Below are 24,117 nucleotides of genomic sequence, written 5' to 3' on the forward strand. Positions count from 1 at the left end.
GGATACCAATTCTTATATCACACAAATTAGATTTTAAACTAAAGACTGTAGTTAGAGACACAGACCACACTATATCATTCTTAAAGCGTCTATCCAAAAAGAAGATCTAACAATTGTAAATATCTATGCCCCCAACATGGGAGCAGCCATCTACATTAGCCAACCGTTACCAAAATAAAGACTCACATTGATAACAATACGTTGATTGTAGGAGACCTCATTACTCCACTCTCAGCAATGCACAGATTATCTAAGCAGAAAATCAACAAAGAAACAAGAGCTTTGAATTATACAATGGACCAGATGGACCTCAAAAATATATACAGAACATTCCACCCTAAAACAACAGAATACTCATTCTTCTCAAGGACACACAGAAATTTCACCAGAATAGACCACACACTGGGTCACAAATCAAGTCTCCACTGATACCAAAAGATTGAGATTATTCACTGCATATTCTCAGACCATAATGCTTTAAAACTGGAACTCAATCACAGGAAAAAATTTGGAGGATATTCAAACACTTGGAAGCTAAAGACCACACTGCTCAAGAATGTTTGGGTCAACCAGGAAATCAAAGAAGAACTGAAACAATTCATGGAAATCAATGAGAATAAAAACACTTGGTCGAAAACCTATGGGATACTGCAAAGGCAGGCCTAAGAGGGAAATACATAGCCATCAAACCTCACTGAAAAAATAGAAAAAGCACAGAATCACCAACTAACTATACACCTCAAAGAACCAGAGAAAAAGCAACAAGTGATGCTTAAGCCATGAATTAGAAGAGAAATAATTAAGATTAGAGCAAAGATCAATGAATTAGAAACCAGAAACACAGTAAATCAGATCAACGAAACTAGAAGCTGGTTCTTTGAAAGAATTAATAAGATCAAAAAGCCACTGGCCAGACTTATCCAAAGAAAAGAGAAAGAACCAAAATTAATAAAATTATGAATGAAAGGGAAGAGATCATGATTAACACCAAGGAAATAGAAACAACTATTAGAAATTATTATTAACAACTATACACTAATAAACTGAGCAATCTGGATGAAATGGATGCCTTCCAGGAAACCTATAGGCTGCCAAGACTGAAACAGGAAGGAATTGACAACTTGAATAGGGCAATACCCAGTAATGAGATTGAAGCAGTGATCAAAAACCTCCCAAAAAACAAGAGTCCAGGGTCTGATGGATTCCCTGGGGAATTCTACCAAACATTCAAAGAAGAAATAATACCTATTCTCCTGAAGCTGTTCCAAAATATAGAAAGAGAAGGAAAGCATCCAGACTCATTCTATGGTGCCAGAATTACCTTAATCCTCAAAGCAGGCAAAGACCCCATTAAAAAGGAGAGTTTCAGACCAATATCCCTGATGAATATGGATTCCAAAATCTTCAACAAAATCCTAGCTAATAGGATCCAACAATACATTAAAAGTATCGTCCACTATGACCAAGTGAGATTAATCCCTGGAATGCAAGGGTGGTTCACATTTGCAAATCAATCAATGTGATAGAACACACTAATAAGAGGAGAGAGAAGAACCATATGGTACTCTCAATTGATGCAGAAAAAGGATTTGACAAAATACAGCATCCTTACCTGATTAAAACTCTTCAGAGTATAGGGATAGAGGGAACATTCCTCAAGTTCATAAAATCCATCTATGAAAAACCCACAGCGAATATCATCTTCAATGGGGGAAACGTTGAGAGCCTTCCCCTTAAGATCAGGAACACGTCAAGGATGCTCACTCTTGCCACTATTGTTCCATATATTAATAGAAGTCCTAGCAACAGCAATCGGACAACAAAAACAAATAAAATGTATTCAGATTGGCAAAGAAGAAATCAAATTCTCTCTTTTCACAGATGACATGATACTTTATGTGGAAAACCCAAAAAACTCCACTGCCAAATTACTAGAACTCATACAGCAATTCAGTAATGTGGCAGGATACAAAATCAATGCACAGAAAACAGTTGCTTTCTTATAAACTAACAATGCAACTGTAGAAAGAGAAATTAGAGAAATGATTTCATTTACAATGGCACCAAATACCATAAGATATCTCGAAATAAACCTAACCAAAGAGGTAAAGGATCTATACTCTAGGAACTACAGAACACTCATGAAGGAAATTGAAGAACACACAAAAAGATGGAAAAACATTCTATGCTCATAGATCAGAAGAATAAACATAAAATGTCTATGCTACCCAGAGCAATCTATAGTTTCATTGCTTTCCGGATTAAAATTGCAATGATATTTTTCAAAGTGGTGGAACAAACAATCCTAAAATTTGTATGGAATCAGAAAAGATCCCAAATTGCCAAGGAAATGTTGAAAAACAAAAACAAAGTTGGGGGCATCACGTTGCCTGATTTCAAGCTATATTACAAAGTAATGATCACCAAGACAGCATGGTAATGGCACAAAAACTGATATATAGAACAATGGAACAGAATAAAGAGCTCAGATATGGACCCTCAACTCTATGGTCATATAATCTTCGACAAAGCAGGAAAAATATGTAATGGTAAAAAGACAGTCTCTTCAATAAATAGTACTGGGAAAATTGGACAGCCAGAGGCAGAAGAATGAAACTCGACTATTCTCTAACACCATACACAAAGATAAACTCAAATTGGATGAAAGACCTCAATGTGAGACACAATTCCATCAAAATCCTAGAGAAGAACATAGGCAATAACCTCTTTGACATCGGCCACAGCAACTTCATTCAAGTATATCTCCAAAAGCTAGTGAAACAAAAGGAAAAATGAACTTTTGGGACTTCATCAAGTTAAAAAGCTTCTGCACAGAAAAGGAAACAGTCAACAAAACAAAGAGGCAACCCTCAGAATGGGAGAAGATATTTGGAAATGACATTAGAGATAAAAGGCTGATTTCCAAGATTTATAAAGAACTTCTCAAACTCAACACCCAAAAAACAAATAATCAAGTGAAAAATGGGCAGAAGATATGAATAGACAATTCTCTGAAGAAGACATACAAATGGCTACCAGACTCATGAAAAAATGTTCATCATCATTAGCCATCAGGGAAATTCAAATCAAAACCACATTGAGATACCACCTTATACCAGTAAGAATGGAAAAATTGACAGGGTAAAAAATAACAAATGTTGGAACGATTGTGGAGCAAGGGGAACCCTCTTACAATGTTGGTGGGAATGCAAGTTGGTACAACCACTTTGGAAAACAGTCTGGAGGTGCCCCCCCCAAAAAATATATATATACATACATATATATATATATATATATATATATATATATATATATATAGAGAGAGAGAGAGAGAGAGAGAGAGAGAGAGAGCTACCCTATGACTCAACAATTGCACTACTGGGATTTACCCCAAAGACACAGATGTAGTGAAAAGAAGGGCCATATGCACCCCAATATTCATAGCAGCAATATCTGCCATAGCCTAAGTGTGGAAAGAGACGAGATGCCCTTCAACAGATGAATGGATAAAGATGTGGTCCATATATACAATGGAATATTAACCATCAGAAAGGATGAATACCCAAATTTACAGCAACATGGATGGGACTGGAGGAGATTATGCTAAGAGATATAAGTCAAGAGGAGAAAGTCAATTACCATATGGTTTCACTTATTTGTGGAACATAAGGAATAGCATGGAGGACATTGGGAGAAGGAAGGACAAAGGAATGGGGGGAAATCAGGAGAGTTGAAACATGAGAGACTATGCTCTTTCAGAAACAATCGGAGGGTTTTAGAGCAGAGGGGGTAGGGGGATTGTTTAGCACAGTGATGGGTATTAAGGAGGGCAAGTACTACACGGAGCACTGGGTGTGATACGAAAACAATGAATCAAGGATCACCACATCAAAAACTAATTATGTATTGTATCGTGTCTAACATAACATAATAATCTAAAATTTAAAAAAATGAGGGGCAATCGATAGTTTAGGCTCTAACTGCTTGGATAAATAAGGCAGAAGAGAGAATTGGTGATATAGAAGACCAAATGATGAGGAATAAAGAAGCTGAGAAAAAGAGAGATAAACTACTGGATCTCGAGGGCAGAATTCGAGAGATAAGTGATGGCATAAGGCAAAACAATATTAGAATAATTGGGATCCCAGAAGAAGAATAAAGAGGGGGGGACAGGAGGCATATTGGAGGAAATTATAGCAGAGTACTTCCCTAATTTGGGGAAGGAAACAGGCATCAAAATCCAGGAGGCACAGAGAACTCCCTTCAAAATCATTAAAAGAGGTCAACACCCCAATATCTAATAGTAAAACTTACAAGTCTCATAAACATGAGAAAATCCTGAAAGCAGCTCGGGACAAAAGGTCTGTAACCTAAAACAATAGAAACATTAGGTTGGCAGCAGACCTATCCACAGAGACCTGGCAGGCCAGAAAGGACTGGCATGATATCTTCAAAGCACTAAATGAGAAAAATAGGGAGAAAAGAATACTATACCCCACTAGGATCTCATTGAAAATAGAAAGAGAGATAAAAAGCTTCTGGGACAAAAAATAATTAAAAGAATTTTCAAAACCAAACCAGCCATACAAGAAATATTGCAAGGCCTCCTCTAAGCAGTGAGAGAGCCTAAAAATTACAGACCAGAAAGGAATAGAGACAATACACAGTAATAGTCACCTTACAGGTGACTATTACCTTACAGGCAATACAATGGCATCAAATTCATATCTTTCAATAGTTACCCTGAATGTAAATGGGCTAAATGCCCCAAACAATAGACACAGGTTATCAGATTGGATAAAAAAAAAAAGACCCATTGATATGCTGCCTCCAAGAGACTCATTTTACACCCAAAGATACTTCCAGATTGAAAGTGAGGGATAGAAAAACATTTACCATGCTATTGGACACCAGAAGAAAGCTGGGGTGGCAATCCTTACACCAGAGAAATTAGATTTTAAACCAAAGACTATGGTAAGAGATGAGGAAGGACACAATATCCTACTTAAAGATTCTATCCATCAAGAAGGTCTAAAATTTCAAATATCTATTCCCCTAATATGGGAGCAGCTAATTATATAAGCTAATTAATAACAAAAGCAAAGAAACACATCGACAACAATACAATAATAGTGGGAGACTTTAACACCCCCCTCACCGAAATGGACAGATCATCTCAGCAAAAGATCAACAAGGAAAGAAAGGCTTAAATGACACACTGGACCAAATGGACTTCACAGATATATTCAGAAAGTCCATCAGAAAGCAACAGAATACACATTCTTCTCTAGTGTCCATGGAACATTCTCTAGAATGGATCACATCCTAGGTCACATGTCAGGTCTCAACCAGTACCAAAAGACTGGGATCATTCCCTTCATATTTTCAGACCACAATGCTTTGAAACTAGAACTCAATCACAAGAGGAAAGTTGGAAAGAACTCAAATACATGGAAGCTAAAGAGCATCCTACTAAAGAATGAATGGGTCAATAAGGAAATTAAAGAAGAATTTAAAAAAATCATGGAAACAAATGAAAATGAAAACACAACTGTTCAAAATCGTTGGGATGCAGCAAAGGCAGTCTTAAGAGGAAAGTATATAGCAATACAAGCCTTTCTCAAGAAACAAGAAATGTCTCACATGCACAACCTATCCTTACACCTAAAGGAGCTGGAGAAAGAACAGCAAATAAAGCCTAAACCCAGCAGAAGAGAAACAGTAAAGATCAGAGGAGAAATCAATGAAATAGAAACCAAAAGACGGTAGAACAGATCAAAAAAACTAGGAGCTGATTCTGTGAAAGAATTAATAAGATTGATAAAACCCTGGCCAGACTTATCAAAAAGAAAAAAGAAACCAAATAAATAAAATCATGAATGAAAGAGGAGGGATCACAACCAACACCAAAACAAAACAAACAATTATAAGAACATACTATGAACAACTGTATGCCAGCAAATCTGGAATAAATGGATGCATTCCTAGAGAAGTATAAATACCAAAACTGAACCAGGAAGAAACAGAAAACCTGAACAGACCCATAACTACCAAGGAAATGGAAGCAGTAATCAAAAATCTCCCAAAAAACAAAAGCCCAAGGCCAGATAGCTTCCCAGGGGAATTCTACCAAACATTTAAAGAAGAATTAATACCTGTTCTTCTGAAACTGTTCCAAAAAAATAGAAAGGGAAGTAAAACTTCAAAACTCATTTTATGAGGCCAGCATTACCTTGATCCCAAAACCAGACAAAGATCCCATCATAAGGAAGAATTACAGACCAATATCCCAATAAACATGGATGAAAAGTTCTCACCAAAATACTAGCCAATAGGATCCAACAGTACATTAAAAGGATTATTCACCACGACCAAGTGGGATTAATTCCTGGGTTTCAAGGTTTGTTCACCATCTGCAAATCAATCAATGTGATAACAGTACATTAATAAAAGAAAGAACAAGAACCATCCGATCCTCTCAATAGATGCAGAAAAAGCATTTGACAAAGTGTAACATCCTTTCGATTGAAACTCTTCAAAATATAGGGATATAGGGAACATACTTCAATATAATAAAAGCCATCTATGAAAAACCCACAGCGAATATCATATGCAATGGGGAAAAACTGAGAGCTTTTCCTCTAAGTTCAGGAACACGGCAGGGATGTCCACTATCATCACTGATATTCAACATAGTACTAGAAGTCCTAGCCTCAGCAATCAGACAACAAAAAGCTATAAAAAGCATCCGAATTGGCAAAGAAGTGAAACTCTCACTCTTTGCAGATGATATGATACTTTATGTGGAAAACCCAAAAGACTCCACCCCAAAACTGCTAGAACTCATACAGGAATTTAGTAAAGTGGCAGGATATAAAATCAATGCACAGAAATCAGTTGCATTTATATACATCAACAACAAGACAGAAAAAAAAGAGAAATTAAGGAGTCAATCCCATTTATAATTGCACCCAAAACCATTAGATAACTAGGAATAAATTTAACCAAAGAGGCAAAGAATCTGTACTCAGAAAACTATAAAATACTCATGAAAGAAATTGAGGAAGACACAAAGAAATGGAAAAACATTCCATGCTCATGGATTGGAAGAACAAATATTGTGAAAATATTTATGCTACCTAGAGCAATCTACACATTTAATGCAATCCCTATCAAAATACCATCCACTTTTTTCAAAGCAATGGAACAAATAAACCTAAAATTTGTATGGAACCAGAAAAGACCCCGAATAACCTGAGGAAGGTTGAAAAAGAAAAGCAAGCTGGTGGCATCACAATTTCGGACTTCAAGCTCTATTACAAAGCTGTAATCATTAAGACAGTATGGTATTGGCACAAAAACAGACACATAGATCAATGGAACAGAACAGAGAGCCCAGAAATAGACCCGCAACTCTGTGGTCAGCTAATCTTCGACAAAGCAGGAAAGAATGTCCAATGGAAAAAAGACAGTCTCTTCAATGAATGGTGTTGGGAAAATTGGGCAGCCACATGCAGAAGAATGAAACTGGACCATTTCCTTACACCACACACAAAAATAGACTCAAAATGGATGAAAGACCTAAATGTGAGACAGGAGTCCCTTAATATCCTTGAGGAGAACACAGGCAGCAAACTCTTTGACCTCAGGCACAGCAACATCTTCCTGGAAACATCATCAAAAGCAAGGGAAGCAAGGGCAAAAATGAACTATCGGGACTTCATCACGATAAAATCTTTTGCACAAGAAAGGAAACAGTCAACAAAACCAAAAGACAACTGACAGAATGGGAAATATTTGCAAATGACATATCAGATATAGGGCTAGTATCCAAAATCTATAAAGAACTTATCAAACTCAACACCCAAAAGACAAATGATCCAATCAAGAAATGGACAAAAGACATGAACAGACATTTCTGCAAAGACAACCAAATGCCCAACAGACACATGAAAAAGTGCTCAACATTGATCGGCATCAGGGAAATCCAAAGCAAAACCTCAGTGAGATACCACCTCACACCAGCCAGAATGGCTAAAATTTACAAGTCAGGAAACCACAGATGTTGGCGAGGATGAGGAGAAAGGGGAACCCTCCCACACTGTTGGTGGGAATGCAAACTGGTGTAGCCACTCTGGGAAACAATATGGAAGTTCCTCAAAAAGCTGGAAATAGAGCTACCTTATGACCCAGCAATTGCACTACTGGGTATTTACCCCAAAAATACAAATGTAGTGATCCAAAGCGGCAGGTGCACCTCAATATTTTTAGCAGCAATGTCCACAATAGCTAAACTATGGAAAGAGCCAAGATATCCATCAACAGATGAATGCGTAAAGAAGATGTGGTATATATACATACAATGGAATATTATGCGGCCATCAAAAAAGAAACCCAAAATCTTGCCATTTGCAATGACGTGTATGGAATTAGAGCATATTATGTTAAGCAAAATAAGTCACTCAGAGAAAGACAAGTATCATATTATCTCACTGATATGAAGACAGAGGATCATAGGGGAAGGGAGTAAAAAATGAAACAAGATGAAACCGAAGAGGGAGATAAACCCTAAGAAACTCTTAATCTCAGGAAACCAACTGAAGGTTGCTGGAGTGCAGGGGGGTGGGAAGGATGGGGGGCTGTGTGATGGACATTGGTGAAGGTATGTGATATGGTGAGCGTTGTGAATTGTGTAAGACTGATTAATCACAGACCTGTACCTCTGAAACAAATAATGCATTATATGTCTAAAAACAAAAAAAGATAGTAGAAAGGGAAAAATGAAGGGGGGGAATTGGAGAGGGAGACAAACCATGAGAGACTATGGACTCTGAGAAACAAACTGAGGATTTTATAGGGGAGGGTGGTGGGGGGATGGGTTAGCCTGGTGATGGGTATTAAGGAGGGCACATATTGCATGGAGCACTGGGTGTTATATGCAAACAATGAGTCATGAAACACTACATCAAAAACTAATGATGTAATGTATGGTGACTAACATAACATAATAAAATAAAATTTCAAAAAGAAAACAAAGTAAAAACATAGGGTTAAGATGACTGCTAAGTAACTGCCAGTTTCCCAGGCGGGATTAATTCTGAGGAATGTTTACAGCATGTTATATTCCCATGTTATAAAGTACAGATGATGTGGTGTGCAGAAATAAAAAGCATTTTGAAAACATGAACATGATAATACTATGTCTATACCATGTACTTAGGCATCTATGTTATTGTAAATCATCTACCTGTGATGCAAATATATTTTCAATGTCATTGTTCAGTCATATGTTAGAACTGTGGTCACTGGCTTTTGCTTGTTTAATAAAGATGGATGTAGGTATTAAAGAAATAGTTTATCATAGTTCTAACATTTTTAAGAATTCCATTCCTTTTATTTAAATTGTACTTTTATTATAATAGTTATAACTAAAATATAGAAGTCTATACATCAAAATATGCCTTATTTTATAATATTATGTAGTATACAACAGTGACAATAATCAAAAATCATTTCTAACACTGAAAACATATTTGCCAAGCACTGTTTGAATCTTTATACAAATTCACTTCATTTATCCCCAATTTTATGAGGTAGGTACTATTATTGCCCCATTTTCCAAAAAAGAAACATGAAGCAAAGATGGGTTAAATATCTTACATGAGGTCACACAGCTTGAATTCTATTTGCCTATGTAAGTCTAGAGCTGTGCAGCGAAGTAAGGTAACCCCCAGCCTCACGTGGCTGTTGAGCACTTGAAATGTGGTGAGTCCAAACTGAGATATTGGGTAAATAAAATACACACTGGATTTTGAAAATTTGATACAAAAATAATACTGCCAATATATCATTAATATTTTATGTTATATATTGCAATATTACTTTGGATATATTGGGGTCAATAAAACATATTACTAAAATTATTTCACCTACTTCTTTTTCTTTTTAAAAGTTGCCACTGGAAAACTTAAAATTAGGTACACTTGGGTGGCTCAGTGAGCTTCAGACCTTGGATTTGGTTGGGGTCATGATCTCGGTGGTCATGGGATCCGGCCCTGCATCAGGCTCCATGCTCAGTGTGGAGTCCTTCTCTTTCTCCCCACTTGTGCATGCACACACTCTCTCTCTCGCTCGCTTGCTCACTCTCACTCTAAAATAAAATATTTAAAAAAAAAGAAAACCGAAAATTACACATGGGGGTCACATTTGTGGCTCACATATTTCCATTGGACTATACTGGTCTAGAATATATATTCTTACATCTGTAAATATTGGTGTATCAAATGATGCTCTTGTTTTCTAAATCTCACTTCACTGACATAAAATGAAAGAAGAGTTACCAAAAAGGATGAGATAAAATGAATAGAGATAAAGGTATCACTGATGAGTCAGATGTAGAAAAGAAATATGCATAATGGTTTATACCAGAAAAAAAGATACAATTAAACATACTGATTAGAAGATATCAAGTTAGGTGCCAGTCACAGCACTATTACAACACTTTCTACATTCCACTCATCTTCATTGTGACATTTCTTATATCCTAGTCTGATGTTCTCAAGTAGCTCTCCAATTTAAAATTTATTTAATGTTTTATTTTCTTAACTGCCTGCATCTTTATACTTACTTACATATATCACTAATGCTTTAAAAAAGTGTTGGGCTTTTAGTAGGCATTCATTAACTATTTGCGAGTTGATCCAGAGAGGAAAACATCTACTTTAAGAGCAATCACAAACAAACAAATAAAAAAAATTCTACTCCCTGATACTTTTCCTTATTTGCTAAAGCCTTTTTTCATGTATTCAAAATGTCACAGCAATGTCTTCCTGTAATGTTGTTATACTATGTGCTCACTTGCACCCATATGGGTTTCACTGCCATTCAGAACTGTGCATGGTCAGGCTAGAGCAGGGCCAGCACTCTCTCTGTTTAAGTCACACTAATGGACTTAAAGTATCTTATATCTTTCTAAGTCAAATGACACAAAATAGACCTCCAAGAATTATAACCAGAGTTTGACTTTGGGGCCTTGCTTTAGACAGATCATTTGTCAAGGCAAGATGGCTTCTATCTTACTCTCACTCTAAAGTCCAAGTGAAAAGGTCTCTAGGAACTGATGAAATTGTCCAGCTTATACTCTTCACCTATCTTTTGTATTAATATTATAAAGGCTGTTATTCGCTGTAATTGTGTGATAAAGAAACACAGAAGTTTTAAATTCTTTTAATATCAGATAGACCAGGTTTGAGCCTGTTACCAGCTATACCTAGGCAAGTCACTTGATAATAGGCAAGTCATGTAACTTCTATACATCTCAGATTCTTAATCAACAAATTGGAAGTAACACCTTACTTACCTTTTAACACCTACCTCTAGAGTTGTCGTAAAGATACACATATCCTAGCACACACAAGAGGAACAAAATATGCCTGCAGAGTAATGCTTAGCATGTAGTCTTTAATGATAGTGCTTAATAATTTGGCAGATATTATTAGCAGTAGTGGTATAATGAAGAATCTTAGAATTGTTTAATTGGTATAGCTTATTTAATTGGTACAATATTTTTCTTTCACTGTAATATAATATGGAATGAATATCATATTTTGCTTCTTTTGAATTTCTTATCCATAATGTTTAAGTAAAACTCCTCAGAACTCCATAAGCAGTCTAAAGTTTTAAACCACAAATGACAGTAAGGGGTAAAAAACACTACTCATGGACTTCCTCTTTTCCGGCTGGAACCATGGAGGGTGCAGAAGAGAAGAAAAAGAAGGTTCCTGCTGTTCCAGAAACCCTTAAGAAGAAGCGAAGGAATTTCGCAGAGTTGAAGATCAAGCGTCTGAGGAAGAAGTTTGCTCAGAAGATGCTTCGAAAGGCAAGAAGGAAGCTTATCTATGAAAAAGCTAAGCATTACCACAAGGAATATAGGCAGATGTACAGAACTGAGATTCGAATGGCAAGGATGGCAAGAAAAGCTGGCAACTTATACGTACCTGCGGAACCCAAATTGGCATTTGTCATCAGGATCAGAGGTATCAATGGTGTGAGCCCAAAGGTTCGAAAGGTGTTGCAGCTTCTTCGCCTTCGCCAGATCTTCAATGGCACCTTTGTTAAGCTCAACAAGGCTTCAGTTAACATGCTAAGGATTGTGGAACCTTATATAGCATGGGGGTACCCAAATCTGAAGTCGGTGAATGAATTGATCTACAAGCGTGGTTATGGCAAAATCAACAAGAAGTGAATTGCCCTGACAGATAACACATTGATTGCCCGATCTCTTGGTAAATATGGCATCATCTGCATGGAGGATCTGATTCACGAGATCTATACTGTTGGAAAACGTTTCAAAGAAGCAAACAACTTTTTATGGCCCTTCAAATTATCTGCTCCACGAGGGGGAATGAAGAAAAAGACCACCTATTTTGTAGAAGGTGGAGATGCTGGTAACAGGGAAGACCAGATCAATAGGCTTATTAGAAGGATGAACTAAGGTATCTGCCATGATTATTTTTGTAATCTGGCCAGTTAATAAATGACTACTCTCATGGAAAAAAAACAAAAAACAAAACAAAACAAAAAAACACTACTCATGGTTCACTTAATGTTTATATTCACTTTTTCCCTCATTATCAAACTTAACTCAAGATAAATACAAATATTTTTATTTGCAGAGTCTGTGAAACTGAGGCAAAGAAGAAAATTATTTAAACTGGTTTTATAGATGATTGTGTTGTAGCAGAAGAAATTTGAATACATCCATAGCTGCTAGGGGATACAATGCACATACTTGGCAATATTTAATTCAGGTTAAAATACTGATTGTTTTAATTGTTTCTTTTATTTATTTACATAAAACACAAAGGTAGGAGAATTTGCCATTAGAAAAATAATATGATATGGGTCATCATTTTGATGTTTGAAGACACATATATTCAATATATATTTTACTGAAATGCAAAATGTAGATTATATGGCATTTAGTAAAACTTTCTCATCTTGTTGATTAATAAACTGAAAGCCAAGAGAGATGAGATGATCAGTTAAAGGTCACTCAACAAGTAAGCTATAGAGTCAAAGCTAAAATCTATTTCTATTATTTCTAGTGTTCTTTCAATTGCATCATACTGTCATTTTTGATTAATCCTTTTTAAACTTTGAGGGCATCGTTTTAACATTTATAAAGACAATATTTTCAAAGTGTTTTCACTGTTTTCAAGGTCAAAACACATTCTCAAAATATTTCCATAGGGTGATCGGTGAGAAGGAGAGACACTCAGTGAAAATAAAGGGTGGAAATATTTTGAAAGTGCTGTGAAAACATTTGACTGCCTTAACAGCCTTAAAGAAAACATTTATTTTGGCCATAGTGACTGAAACATTTGCTTCCTTTGGAAATGCTTGCTGCCAAAATAAAAGTTTCTTTTTTCATATAGAAGCAAATATTTTGTTGAATAAAATGTTTTGTATTTTTGTATAAATTACTTGAATATTGATTATGACCACTCTTAGTGACATCACTGTATACAGAGATTGTTTTGTAAATAAATTAGGGATCCTTGTACTCTAAAACTTCCCTTCCTATACAGATTTAATGTTCTGAAGTAGCAACTATATTGGAAAAAAAATACATGAGTAATGAGAAACTCAGTCACCCTGTTAAGGAGCTTGTCCTGTAAAATGGTTATGTCCACACAAGCGAAACATCTGGAGTAAAAGGCATTGTACACACCAAATAGCCAGAAGATAGACTGGCTGACTGACCTTTTCACATTTTAGGTTACAATTTTCTTTTCTTTTCTTTTTTCTTAATTTTATTATGTTATGTTAGTCACCACACAATACATCATTAGTTTTTGATGTGGTGATCCATGATCCACTGTTTTCATATAACACTCAGTGCTCCATGCAGTACTTGCCCTCCTTAATATCCATCACTTGGCTAACCAAACCCCCTCCCCCCCCTAAAACCCTGCTTGTTTCTCAGAGTCCATGGTCTCTCACAGTTCATCTCTACCTCCTATTTCCCCCCTTCATTTTTCCCTTCCTTCTCCTAATGTCTTCCATGATATTCCTTATGTTCCACAAATAAGTGAAACCATATGATAGTTGACTTTCTCTGCTTGACTTAATTCACTTAGCATCATCTCCTCCAGTCCCTTCCATGTTGATGTAAAAGTTGGGTATTTTCTTGTGGAATTATTCTAAAGATTTCTATCAAATGAGTGCCTAAGACATATTAAGAAACTCAGTTTGCTTCTACATGGAGTTTATTTCTGATATCTAGGCTGATTTTAATGTATTTTTTTTAAGATTTTATTTATTTGAGAGAGAGAGAAAGTGAGAGAGAGCATGAGAGGGGAGAGGGTCAGAGGGAGAAGCACCCTCCCCACTGAACAGGGAGCCCGACGTGGGACTCGATCCCGGGACTCCAGGATCATGACCTGAGCCGAAGGCAGTCGCTTAACCAACTGAGCCACCCAGGCGCCCTGATTTTAATGTATTTTATGTAACCATTTTGGCTGACAGACTTAATTCTAATCCTCCAAATCCAGTCACATGCAATTATGTTAATGAATCCACACATGCATTGATTGAAAAAACCTGCCTATGTCTACAAAAGATGGGCTACAACTTTCTATTTCAAAAGTCCACTGAGGAGTTAAGATGGTAGAGTAGTAGGAAGACCCTAGGCTTGCCTTGTCTCTAGACACAGCTAGATAATTATCAAATCATTGTGAATACCCCAGAAATCGATCTAAGGACTGACAGAACAAACTGCACAACTAGAGGGAGAAAGGAAGCCACATCGTGGAAGGTAGGAATGCAGAGATGTGCTTTGGGGAAGAAAGGGATCATAGGTACTGTTGTGGGAAGGGGTCCCTGATCACAGAGAGAAGCAAAAGAAAGAAAGAAATGCACAGGGGATCACACAAGGAAAACACATCCTCAAAGCCATTGACTGGGAAAAAGAGGAGGGCTGATTTTTATCTTTGCAACAATCAGGGCTCAAAAACTAGAGTTTTAGATGTCCATAGCATGGCTGGTATAAAGCTCTACGGGCATTGCAGTGTTCCTGTAGAGAAGGCAAACAGGTAATCTGGGGGCAGAGGGTGCAATCTGTGGATAACCAGAGATGCACTGGGAGAGATGATTTTCCCTTCATGGAGTGCATCTGAGAGAGGTGGCATTGCCTCCCCAGGGACAAAGTAGCTGGAGGATGCCATTTCCCTCCCTCACCCCTTACCCTTCAGCATAGGTGGAGAGACATCTGCTGAGGGTGGCTAACCTGGACACTGGCTCTTTAGTGTGCTTTGCTCCAAACCCCACATTCCTGCCTTCCAGTGCAACCACCCTATTGGGTCAAACCTGCATCAACTGCAGTGCAGCGAGACCCTGTCCCAGAAGACCAATACAGATCCCCACCACACCAGGTCCCTAAAGTTTTGAGTTTTAAAACTCAGTAGGCCTGGCTGGGATTGAACATAAATTGCACTGTGCTGGTTCAAGCAAGCAAGCAACCTAGACACATACAGTGTAAAAACAGTGATCAGAAAAACACATAAAACACAGAATGGAAATTATTTGCTCTTCTGGGAGGGCCTTCCTGACAGCAGGGAACACAAACTCGCCTCTCCAGGGACAAAAGAACTGTCTGGTGCCATTTCTCTCCCCTCATATTTAGCATAAACTAACTTCAGTAAGCAGCACAGAGCCAACACTAGCTGCTTAAATTGTTTTCACCAAGACCCACCCCCCTGCACCATGCTGGTACTGCTTTTATTGGGCAAATGTGCCTGAGAGCCAGTGCAGTGGGCCCCACCCCCTGAAGACCAGCAAAAATGACAACAAGCACCAGGTCTGCTGACTATAGAGTTCTGCAAAACTTCACTTCTACTGGAAAAAGCATCAGGTCACTTTATTTTTATTTTAAGATTTTATTTATTTATTTGAGAGAGAGTGAGAGAGAGCACGAGAGGGAAGAGGGTCAGCGGGAGAAGCAGACTCCCCGCCGAGCAGGGAGTCCGATGTGGGACTCGATCCCGGGACTCCAGGATCATGACCTGAGCCGAAGGCAGTCGCTCAACCAACTGAGCCACCCAGGCGCCCACATCAGGTCACTTTAAACAAGCAGCTCAGAGAACACAATTAAAACATGCCACACTCTCTCCAAGGTCCAAACACTCCCCACTCCAGGTAAGGAGAAACCCTGCAGAGGATTGACCTCAGGAATAGAGCAGCCATAACACAGCAGTAGAGTGCCTGCAGCATACACCAGAGAAACTTCCTAAAACACCAGGCCTGGACATTATACGACTGATTCTTCATAAAACCATTACTCTCAGGAGCAGGAAACGTAACTGGCTTTCTTAAAACACAGAAGAAGACATAGACCAAGAAAAAAAAAAGACAAGAAAGAAGAATTCATCTCAAAAGAAAGAACAAGAAAAGATCACATACAGAGATCTAATCAAAACAGATATAAGCAATATGCCTGACTCAGAATTTAAAGCAACAATCATAAGGATACTAGCTGGGTGTGAGAAAAGCATAGAAGACACCAGGGAGTCCCTGACCACAGAGATCAAAGAGCTAAAAACCGATCAGCTTGAAATGAAAAATGCAATAACTGAGATTCAAAACCAACTGGATGTACTACCACAAGGATGGAAGAAGCAGAGAAACAAATAAGTGATATAGAAGATAAAATTATGAAAAATATGAAGCTGAATAAAATAGAGAAAGAAGAATGGTAGATCACAAAAGTAGACTTAGGGAATACAATGATTCCATGAAACATAATAACATTTGTATCATAGGAGTCCCAGAAGAAGAAGATAGAGGAAAGGGGACAGAAGGATTATTTCAGGAAATTATAGCTGAAAAATTCCCTACTGTGAGGGAGAAAACAGATTTCCAAATCTAGGAAGCACAGAGAACTCCCATCAAAATCAACAAAAGCCAGTCAACATCAAGACATATCATAGTTAAATTTGCAAAATATACAGGTAAAGAAAACATCCTAAAGGCAGCAAGACAAAAAGTCCCTCACTTATAAGACAAAGTTAGCAGCATATCTCTCCACAGAACCTTGGCCAGAAGAAAGTGACAACAGATATTCAACATGCTGAATGGGAAAAATATGCAGCCAAGAATATTTTACCCAGCAAGGCTATCATTCAGAACAGAAGAAGAGATAAAAAATTTTGCAGACAAACAGAAACTAAACAAACCCTGCAAGAAATATTAAAAAGGACTCTTTGAGTGGAAAAAAGCCTGGAAATGAACAGAAAATCTCAGTAACAATGACAAAACAAGCAATAAAGTGGCACTAAATTAATCTTTATCAATAATTACTCTGAATGTGAATGCTCCAATCAAAAGACATAGGGTGTCAGAATGGATAAAAAGAACTAAATCCACCTATATGCTAAGAACAAAAAACTCATTTTAGATCTAAAAACACCTGCAGATTGAAAGTGAGGGGGTGGGGAACAATTTATCATGCAAATGGACATTAAAAGAAAGCCTGAGTATCCATATTTATTTCAGACACACTAGATTTTAAACCAAAGACTGTAACAAGAGATGAAGAAGGGTACTATATCATAATAAAGGTGTTAACTTGAGAGCACCCAAATATATAAAACAATTAATAATAAACATAAAGGGTTTCATTGATAATAATACAATAACAGTGGGGGACTTCAACACCCCACTTGCAGCAAATGGACAGATCATCTAAGCAGAAAACCAACAAGGAAACAATGTCTTCGAATGACATACTAGACCAGATGGACTTAACAGATATAATCAGAGCATTTCATCCTAAAGAAGGAGAATACACATTCTTTTAGGGTGCACATGGAATGTTGTCCATAACAGATCACACACTGGGTCACAAATCAGGACTCAATAAATACAAAAAGATTGAGATCATACCATGCATATTTTCTGACCCCAATGCTATAAAACTTGAAGTATACCACAAAAAAATTTGGAAAGACCACAAATACATGGAAGTTAAAGAACATCCTAGCAAAGATGAATGGGTTAACCAGGAAATTAAAGAAGAAAAAAATACATGGAAAAATGATAATGAAAATATGACATTGCAAAACCTTTGGGATGCAGCAAAAGCAGCCATAAGAGGAAAATATATGGCAATACAGGCTTACCTCAAAAAGCAAGAAAAGTCTCAAATAGACAACCTAACCCTATACCTAAAGGAGCTAGAAAAAGAACAACAAATGAGAATAAAGTGAAGAAAGGAAATAATAAAGATTAGAGCAGAAATAAAAGACAAACAAAAAACAAGTAGAACATAACAAAGAGCTGGTTCTTTGAAAGAATTAATAAAGTTAATAAACCCATGGCCAGGTTTATCAAAATAAAAAAAGACAAAGGACCCAAATAAATAAACTCATCACTGAGAGAGGAGACATCGTGACCAACACCAGAAAAATATAAACAATTATAAGAGAATATTATGAAAATTATATGCCAACAAATTGGGCAATCTGGAAAAAATGGATAAATTTATGGAAACATACAAACTACCAAAACTGGAACAGGGAGAAATAGAAAACCCAAACAGACTGATAACAAGTAAAGAAACTGAATTAGTAATCAAAAATCTCCCAACAAACAAAAGTCCAGGGGCAGATGACTACCCAGGGGAATTCTACCAAACAGTTAAAGAATTAATAAAGATTCTCCCCAAACTGTTCCAAAAAATAGAAATGGAAGGAAAACTTCCAAATGCATTTTACAAGACCAGCATTACCTTGGTGCCAAAACCAGACAAAGACCCCACTAGAAAAGATAATTGCAAGCCAAACAGGGATGCAAATATTTCTCAACAAAATACTAACCAATTGAATCTAACAGTACATTAAAAGAATCATTCATTTCAATCAAGTGGGATTTATCATGTGCTACAAGAGTGATTCAATATTTGGAAATCAATCAACTTTATACACCACATTAATAAAAGAAAGGATAAAAACCATATTATCTTCTCAATAGAGGCAGAAAAAGCATTTGACAAACTACAGCATCCATTCTTGATAAAGACCCTCAACAAAATAGGGATAGAGGGAACATAACTCAACATCACAAAGACCATATACCAAAGACCCACAGCTAATATAATCCTCAATGGGGAAAAACTTAGAGCTTTCCCTCCATAGTCAGGAACAAGACAGGGACGTCCACTCTCATCGCGATTATTTAACATACTGTTGGAAATCGTAGCCTTAACAATCAGACAACAAAAAGAAATAAAAGACAACCAAATCTGTAAAGAAGAATTAAATCTTTCAGTATTTGCAGATAACATGAAACTCTATATAGAAAACCCAAAAGACCACCCCAAAACTGCTAGAACAGATACATGAACTCAGTAAAGTTGCAGTATACAAAATCAACATACAGAAATCTGTTGCATTTCTATACACCAATAATGAAGCAGCAGAAAGAAAAGTTATAACAATTCCATTTACAATTGCACCAAAAACAATAAAATACCTAGGTATGAACCCAACCAAATAGGTCAAAGACCTATACTCTGAAAAGTATAAAAACACCGATGAAAGAAATTGAAGGGGCACAAAGAAATGGAAAGACATTCCATGCTCATAGATTGATAGAACAAATATTGTAAAAATGTCAATACTACGCAAGAAAAAGCTACACAGTTAATGCAATCCCTATGAAAACACCACCAGCATCTTTCACAGAGGTAGAACAATCTTAAAATTTATATGGAGCCATTAAAGACCCTGAAGAGCCAAAGCAACCTTGAAGAAGAAAAGCAAAGCAGGAGGCCTTGGAATTCCAGATATCAAGTTATATTACAAAGCTGTAGTGATCCAAACATTATGGTACTGGCACAAAAATAGACACATAGATCAATAGTACAAAGTAGAAAAAACAGAAATGAACTCACAACTATATGGCCAATTAATATTCAACAAAGCAGGAAAGAATATGCAATGGGAAAAAGAGCCTCATGAACAATAGTGTTGGGAAAACTGCAAAGCAATATGTGAAAGAATAAAATCAGACCACTTTTTGACACCAAACACAAAAATAAATTAAAAATGGATTAAAGACCTAACTATGATTCCTGAAACCATTAAAATCCTAGAGGAGAACACAGGCAGTAACCTCTTTGACATTGGCCATAGCAACTTCCTTCTAGATATGTCTCCTGACACAAGGGAAACAAAAGCTAAAATAAACTGTTGGAACTTCACCAAAATAAAAAGGATTTGCACAGTAAAGGAAATAATCAACAAAAGTAAAAGACAACCTATGGAATGGGAGAAGATATTTACAAATAACATATCTGATAGAGGGTTAATATCCAAAATATATAAAGAACTTATAAAACTCAACACCAAGAAAACAAATAATGAAATTAAAAATGGGCAGAAAGCATGAATAGACATTTTTCCAAAGAAGAAATACAGACAGCCAACAGACCTTGAAAAGATGCTCAACATCACTCATCATCAGGGAAATACAAATGAAAACTACAATGAGATATCACCTCACTTCTGTCAGAATGGCCAAATTCAATAACACGAGAAACAACAGGTGCCAATGAGAATGTGGAAAAAGGGGAACCCTCTAGCACTGTCGGTGGGAATGCAAACTGGTACAGTCACTCGGGCAAATAGTTATGGAAGTTCCTCAGAAAGTTAAAAATAGAACTACCTTATGATCCAACAATTGCAATTATAGGTATTTACCCAGAGAATACAGAAGTACTAATTCAAAGGGATACCTGCACTTTGATGCTTATACCAGCATTATCTACAATAGATAAATTATGGAAAGAGCCCAAACGTCCACCAACTGAAGAATGGATAAAGAAGTAGTGGTGTGTATATATATATATATATATATATATATATATATATATATATATATATATATATATATATATATATATAATGGAATATTACTCAGCCATAAAAAAGAATGAAATCTTGCCATTTGTAATGACATAGATGGAGCTAGAGAGTATTATGCTAAGTGAAATAAGTCAGAGAAACAAGTACAATGTGATTTCACTCATATGTGGAATTTAAGAAACGAAGCAAACAAGCAAAGGAAGAAAAATAAGAGAGAGAAAACAACAAACAGACTCTTAATTATAGCAAACAATCTGATGTTTACTAGATGAGAGGTGGGTGGGAGAATGGCTTAAATAAGTGATGGGGATTAAAAAATACACTTGTGATGAGGACCAGGTGTTGTATTGAAGGGTTTTATCACTATATTATATACCTGAAACCAATATTACACTATATGTTAATAAACAGGAAGTTAAATAAAAACTAACCCAAAAAAGGAACATGGAAGCCACCCAAATGTCCATCAATAGATGATGGAGGAAGAAGAATTATATATATATATATATATATATATATATAATGGAATATTGCTCAGCCATGAAAAAGAATGAAATCTTACCATTTATCACAACATGGATGGACCTAGAGGATATAAAACTAAGTAAAATAAGTAAACCAGAGACAAATACCATATGGTTTCACTCATATGTATCAAGAATCAAAACAAATGTTATAAACAAGGAAAAAGAGAGACAAACAAACAAACAAAATACCAGACTTTTAAATATAGAGAACAAGCTGGTGGTTGCTAGAGGGGAGGTAGGGGAGGATGGCTTAAGTAGATAAAGGGGATTAAGATTATACTTATCTTGATGAGCACTGAGAAATATATATAGTTGTTGAATCATTATATTGTATACCTGAAACTAATGTAACATTGTATGTTAATTATACTTCAATTTTTAAAAGTAAACATTAAAATTTGGTATCCATACATTCTGGTCCCTACAGAAAAGAAATTAGAAAATTTAGTCCCACACTTCTCCAGGACAAACTCTTCACTATTCCTTTCATTTCAGATCTCAGTTAAGGAAGAGCTTTATTCCATTGTATGGAATTGTATGAGTTTTGTTACTGTTGTTGGATGATTAAAAGGAAGAAATAATACAGACAAATTAACACCTACTATGTGTCAAGCATTATGCTAGGGTTTACATCAACTTCATTTAATTCTCTAAATAATTCCATAACTATTATCTTATTTTAAGATGAGAAATTAAGCCTTAGAAAGGATTGTTTGCTGAAGGCCAGCCAGCAGATCCATACAGTAGCCCTCATCTGTCTGACTCTAAATCCACTTTATAGTAGGCATATATTTCTCAACCTAGTTTAAGACAAATGACTTTTCCTTCCTTAATTTCTTTTTTTTAAAGATTTTATTTATTTATTTATTTGACAGAGAGAAACACAGCGAGAGAGGGAACACCAGAGGGAGTAGGAGAGGGAGAAGCAGGCTCCTCACTGAGAAGGGAGCCTGATGCGGGGCTCAATCCCAGGACCCTGGGATCATGACCTGAGGCGAAGGCAGATGCTTAACGACTGAGCCACCCAGGCACCCCCTTCCTTAATTTCTATAAATAGAAGAACACCACCTCAGAGTTGAATAAATAAACTCAACCATAACAGAACAAAATAAGCAAGGGACTAAAGGGGGAATTGTTCATGGTCATCTCACTTGGGGCTTGAACATTTTGTATCTCCATGATTTACCAAACTTCGATAAAGGCAAATCAGACAAAGGGATCTAGGACTTCACACTAGGAGTAATTTTTAAGTTACATGAAAGATACCAAATAAGTGGACTATAATTTCACAACTATAAGCTTAGCACAAATGAAAGGAAAGAGGAAATGATTAAACAGCAAAGGCTATAATAGAAGAAAACTAAGGAAAAGTGGAACTGGTTTAGAGGGAGTCATTAAAGGCTTTATGGAGGAAAGGAGCCCTTAGCCAGGTCTCAGACTGGGTGGGACCCAGGCAAGAAAGTACATGATAGACACATTTCAGATTAAATCGTGGAGATGGAAATGAAGCTGTCTTGGGATCAGAGAAGAGATAAATCTGTTTGTTAAAAATGAGGTTATAATGGGAACAGTGGAAATAAATAATAACAATAAGTTGCATAGGGCTTACAAGTGCCAGGCACACTTCTAAGTGCTTTATATTAAGTCATCTCATTCTGGCAAAAATCCTGAAGCTAAGGCAGAGTTAAATAATCGACCCAAAGTCACACAACAGGTAGTGACAGGGCTGGGATTTAGAACCTATGAAGTATGATTCCAGAGTTTATGCAATTAAACACTACAATGATACATTAGAAGATACATAAAAGATACATTAGGGGAAATATATATTCAAGTGAAGAGATATAGGTAGTTGTTTTTTATGTAGTCAAAAATTGAGCTTTTCAATATAAATTATGAGGAAGCAAATATATAGGAAATACAAGTAATACTAGGCAAAGCCCATAAATGGTCAAAATTTTTATATATTTATAACTTATGGGCAATGTGATCTACTGTAAATTATAAATAATGTGAAATATATTTTAAAAGAATTAACAGTATTTACATCACACTTTAAGTAGATCTATTAAATTTTTGTTTTTAATTTATAATCTGATCACATAGAAAGATTAAGTAGAAAAAGTGCTCATAAATTTCAAAGACTTTTAATTAGCCTCTTTTTATCCTAATTGGCATATTACATAAGGTTCAAAATACTATTATCAAACAGAGGTTATAACTATATACATACACAGCTACATCTATACACACTACATATTTAAGAGCAAAGGGGGTTTGCTCTATCTCCATCAACTCTTTATTTTAGCTATTTTGAAGGTAATAATATGTAGAATGTCATATACAATATTAATGTCTCAACAACACGCACTAAGAAATGTGATCCACAGTTACCATTGTTCAACCTGGCATACTAAAATATATGGTAGTATCTGAAATATGTTTAAGAATTATGCTTGAAGTTTAAGACATTAATTTTCAAACCACATATATTTTTCTCTATCATATATGACAAACTGCAGACATTGTAATATAACAGCAGTATTTTTATAATTAAAGATAAATGCCTTTCTTCTTTAAATATGTTGATTTTTCTATTAAATAATGAACACTTCTTAGAAAAATGTGAATAATCTGCATAAAATTATGATTTAAACCTTCCCCCA

The 24,117-nt window shown here is 36.1% G+C and overlaps 2 protein-coding genes across 2 annotated transcripts in view; one reads left to right on the top strand and one right to left on the bottom strand.

The window, feature by feature from the left end:
• The window catches only part of DACH2 (dachshund family transcription factor 2), a 927,084-nt gene that overhangs the window by 533,729 nt on the left and 369,238 nt on the right, over window positions 1–24,117 (bottom strand). The window lies entirely within an intron of this gene.
• LOC113931158 (60S ribosomal protein L7-like) lies at window positions 11,729–12,559 on the top strand. Its single transcript, XM_035725788.1, has one exon. It carries the CDS (start codon window positions 11,747–11,749, stop codon window positions 12,242–12,244), a length of 498 nt encoding a protein of 165 aa, XP_035581681.1. The 5' UTR covers window positions 11,729–11,746; the 3' UTR covers window positions 12,245–12,559.

The sequence above is a fragment of the Zalophus californianus genome, chromosome X, assembly GCF_009762305.2.
Source record: "Zalophus californianus isolate mZalCal1 chromosome X, mZalCal1.pri.v2, whole genome shotgun sequence".
NCBI lineage: Eukaryota > Metazoa > Chordata > Mammalia > Carnivora > Otariidae > Zalophus > Zalophus californianus.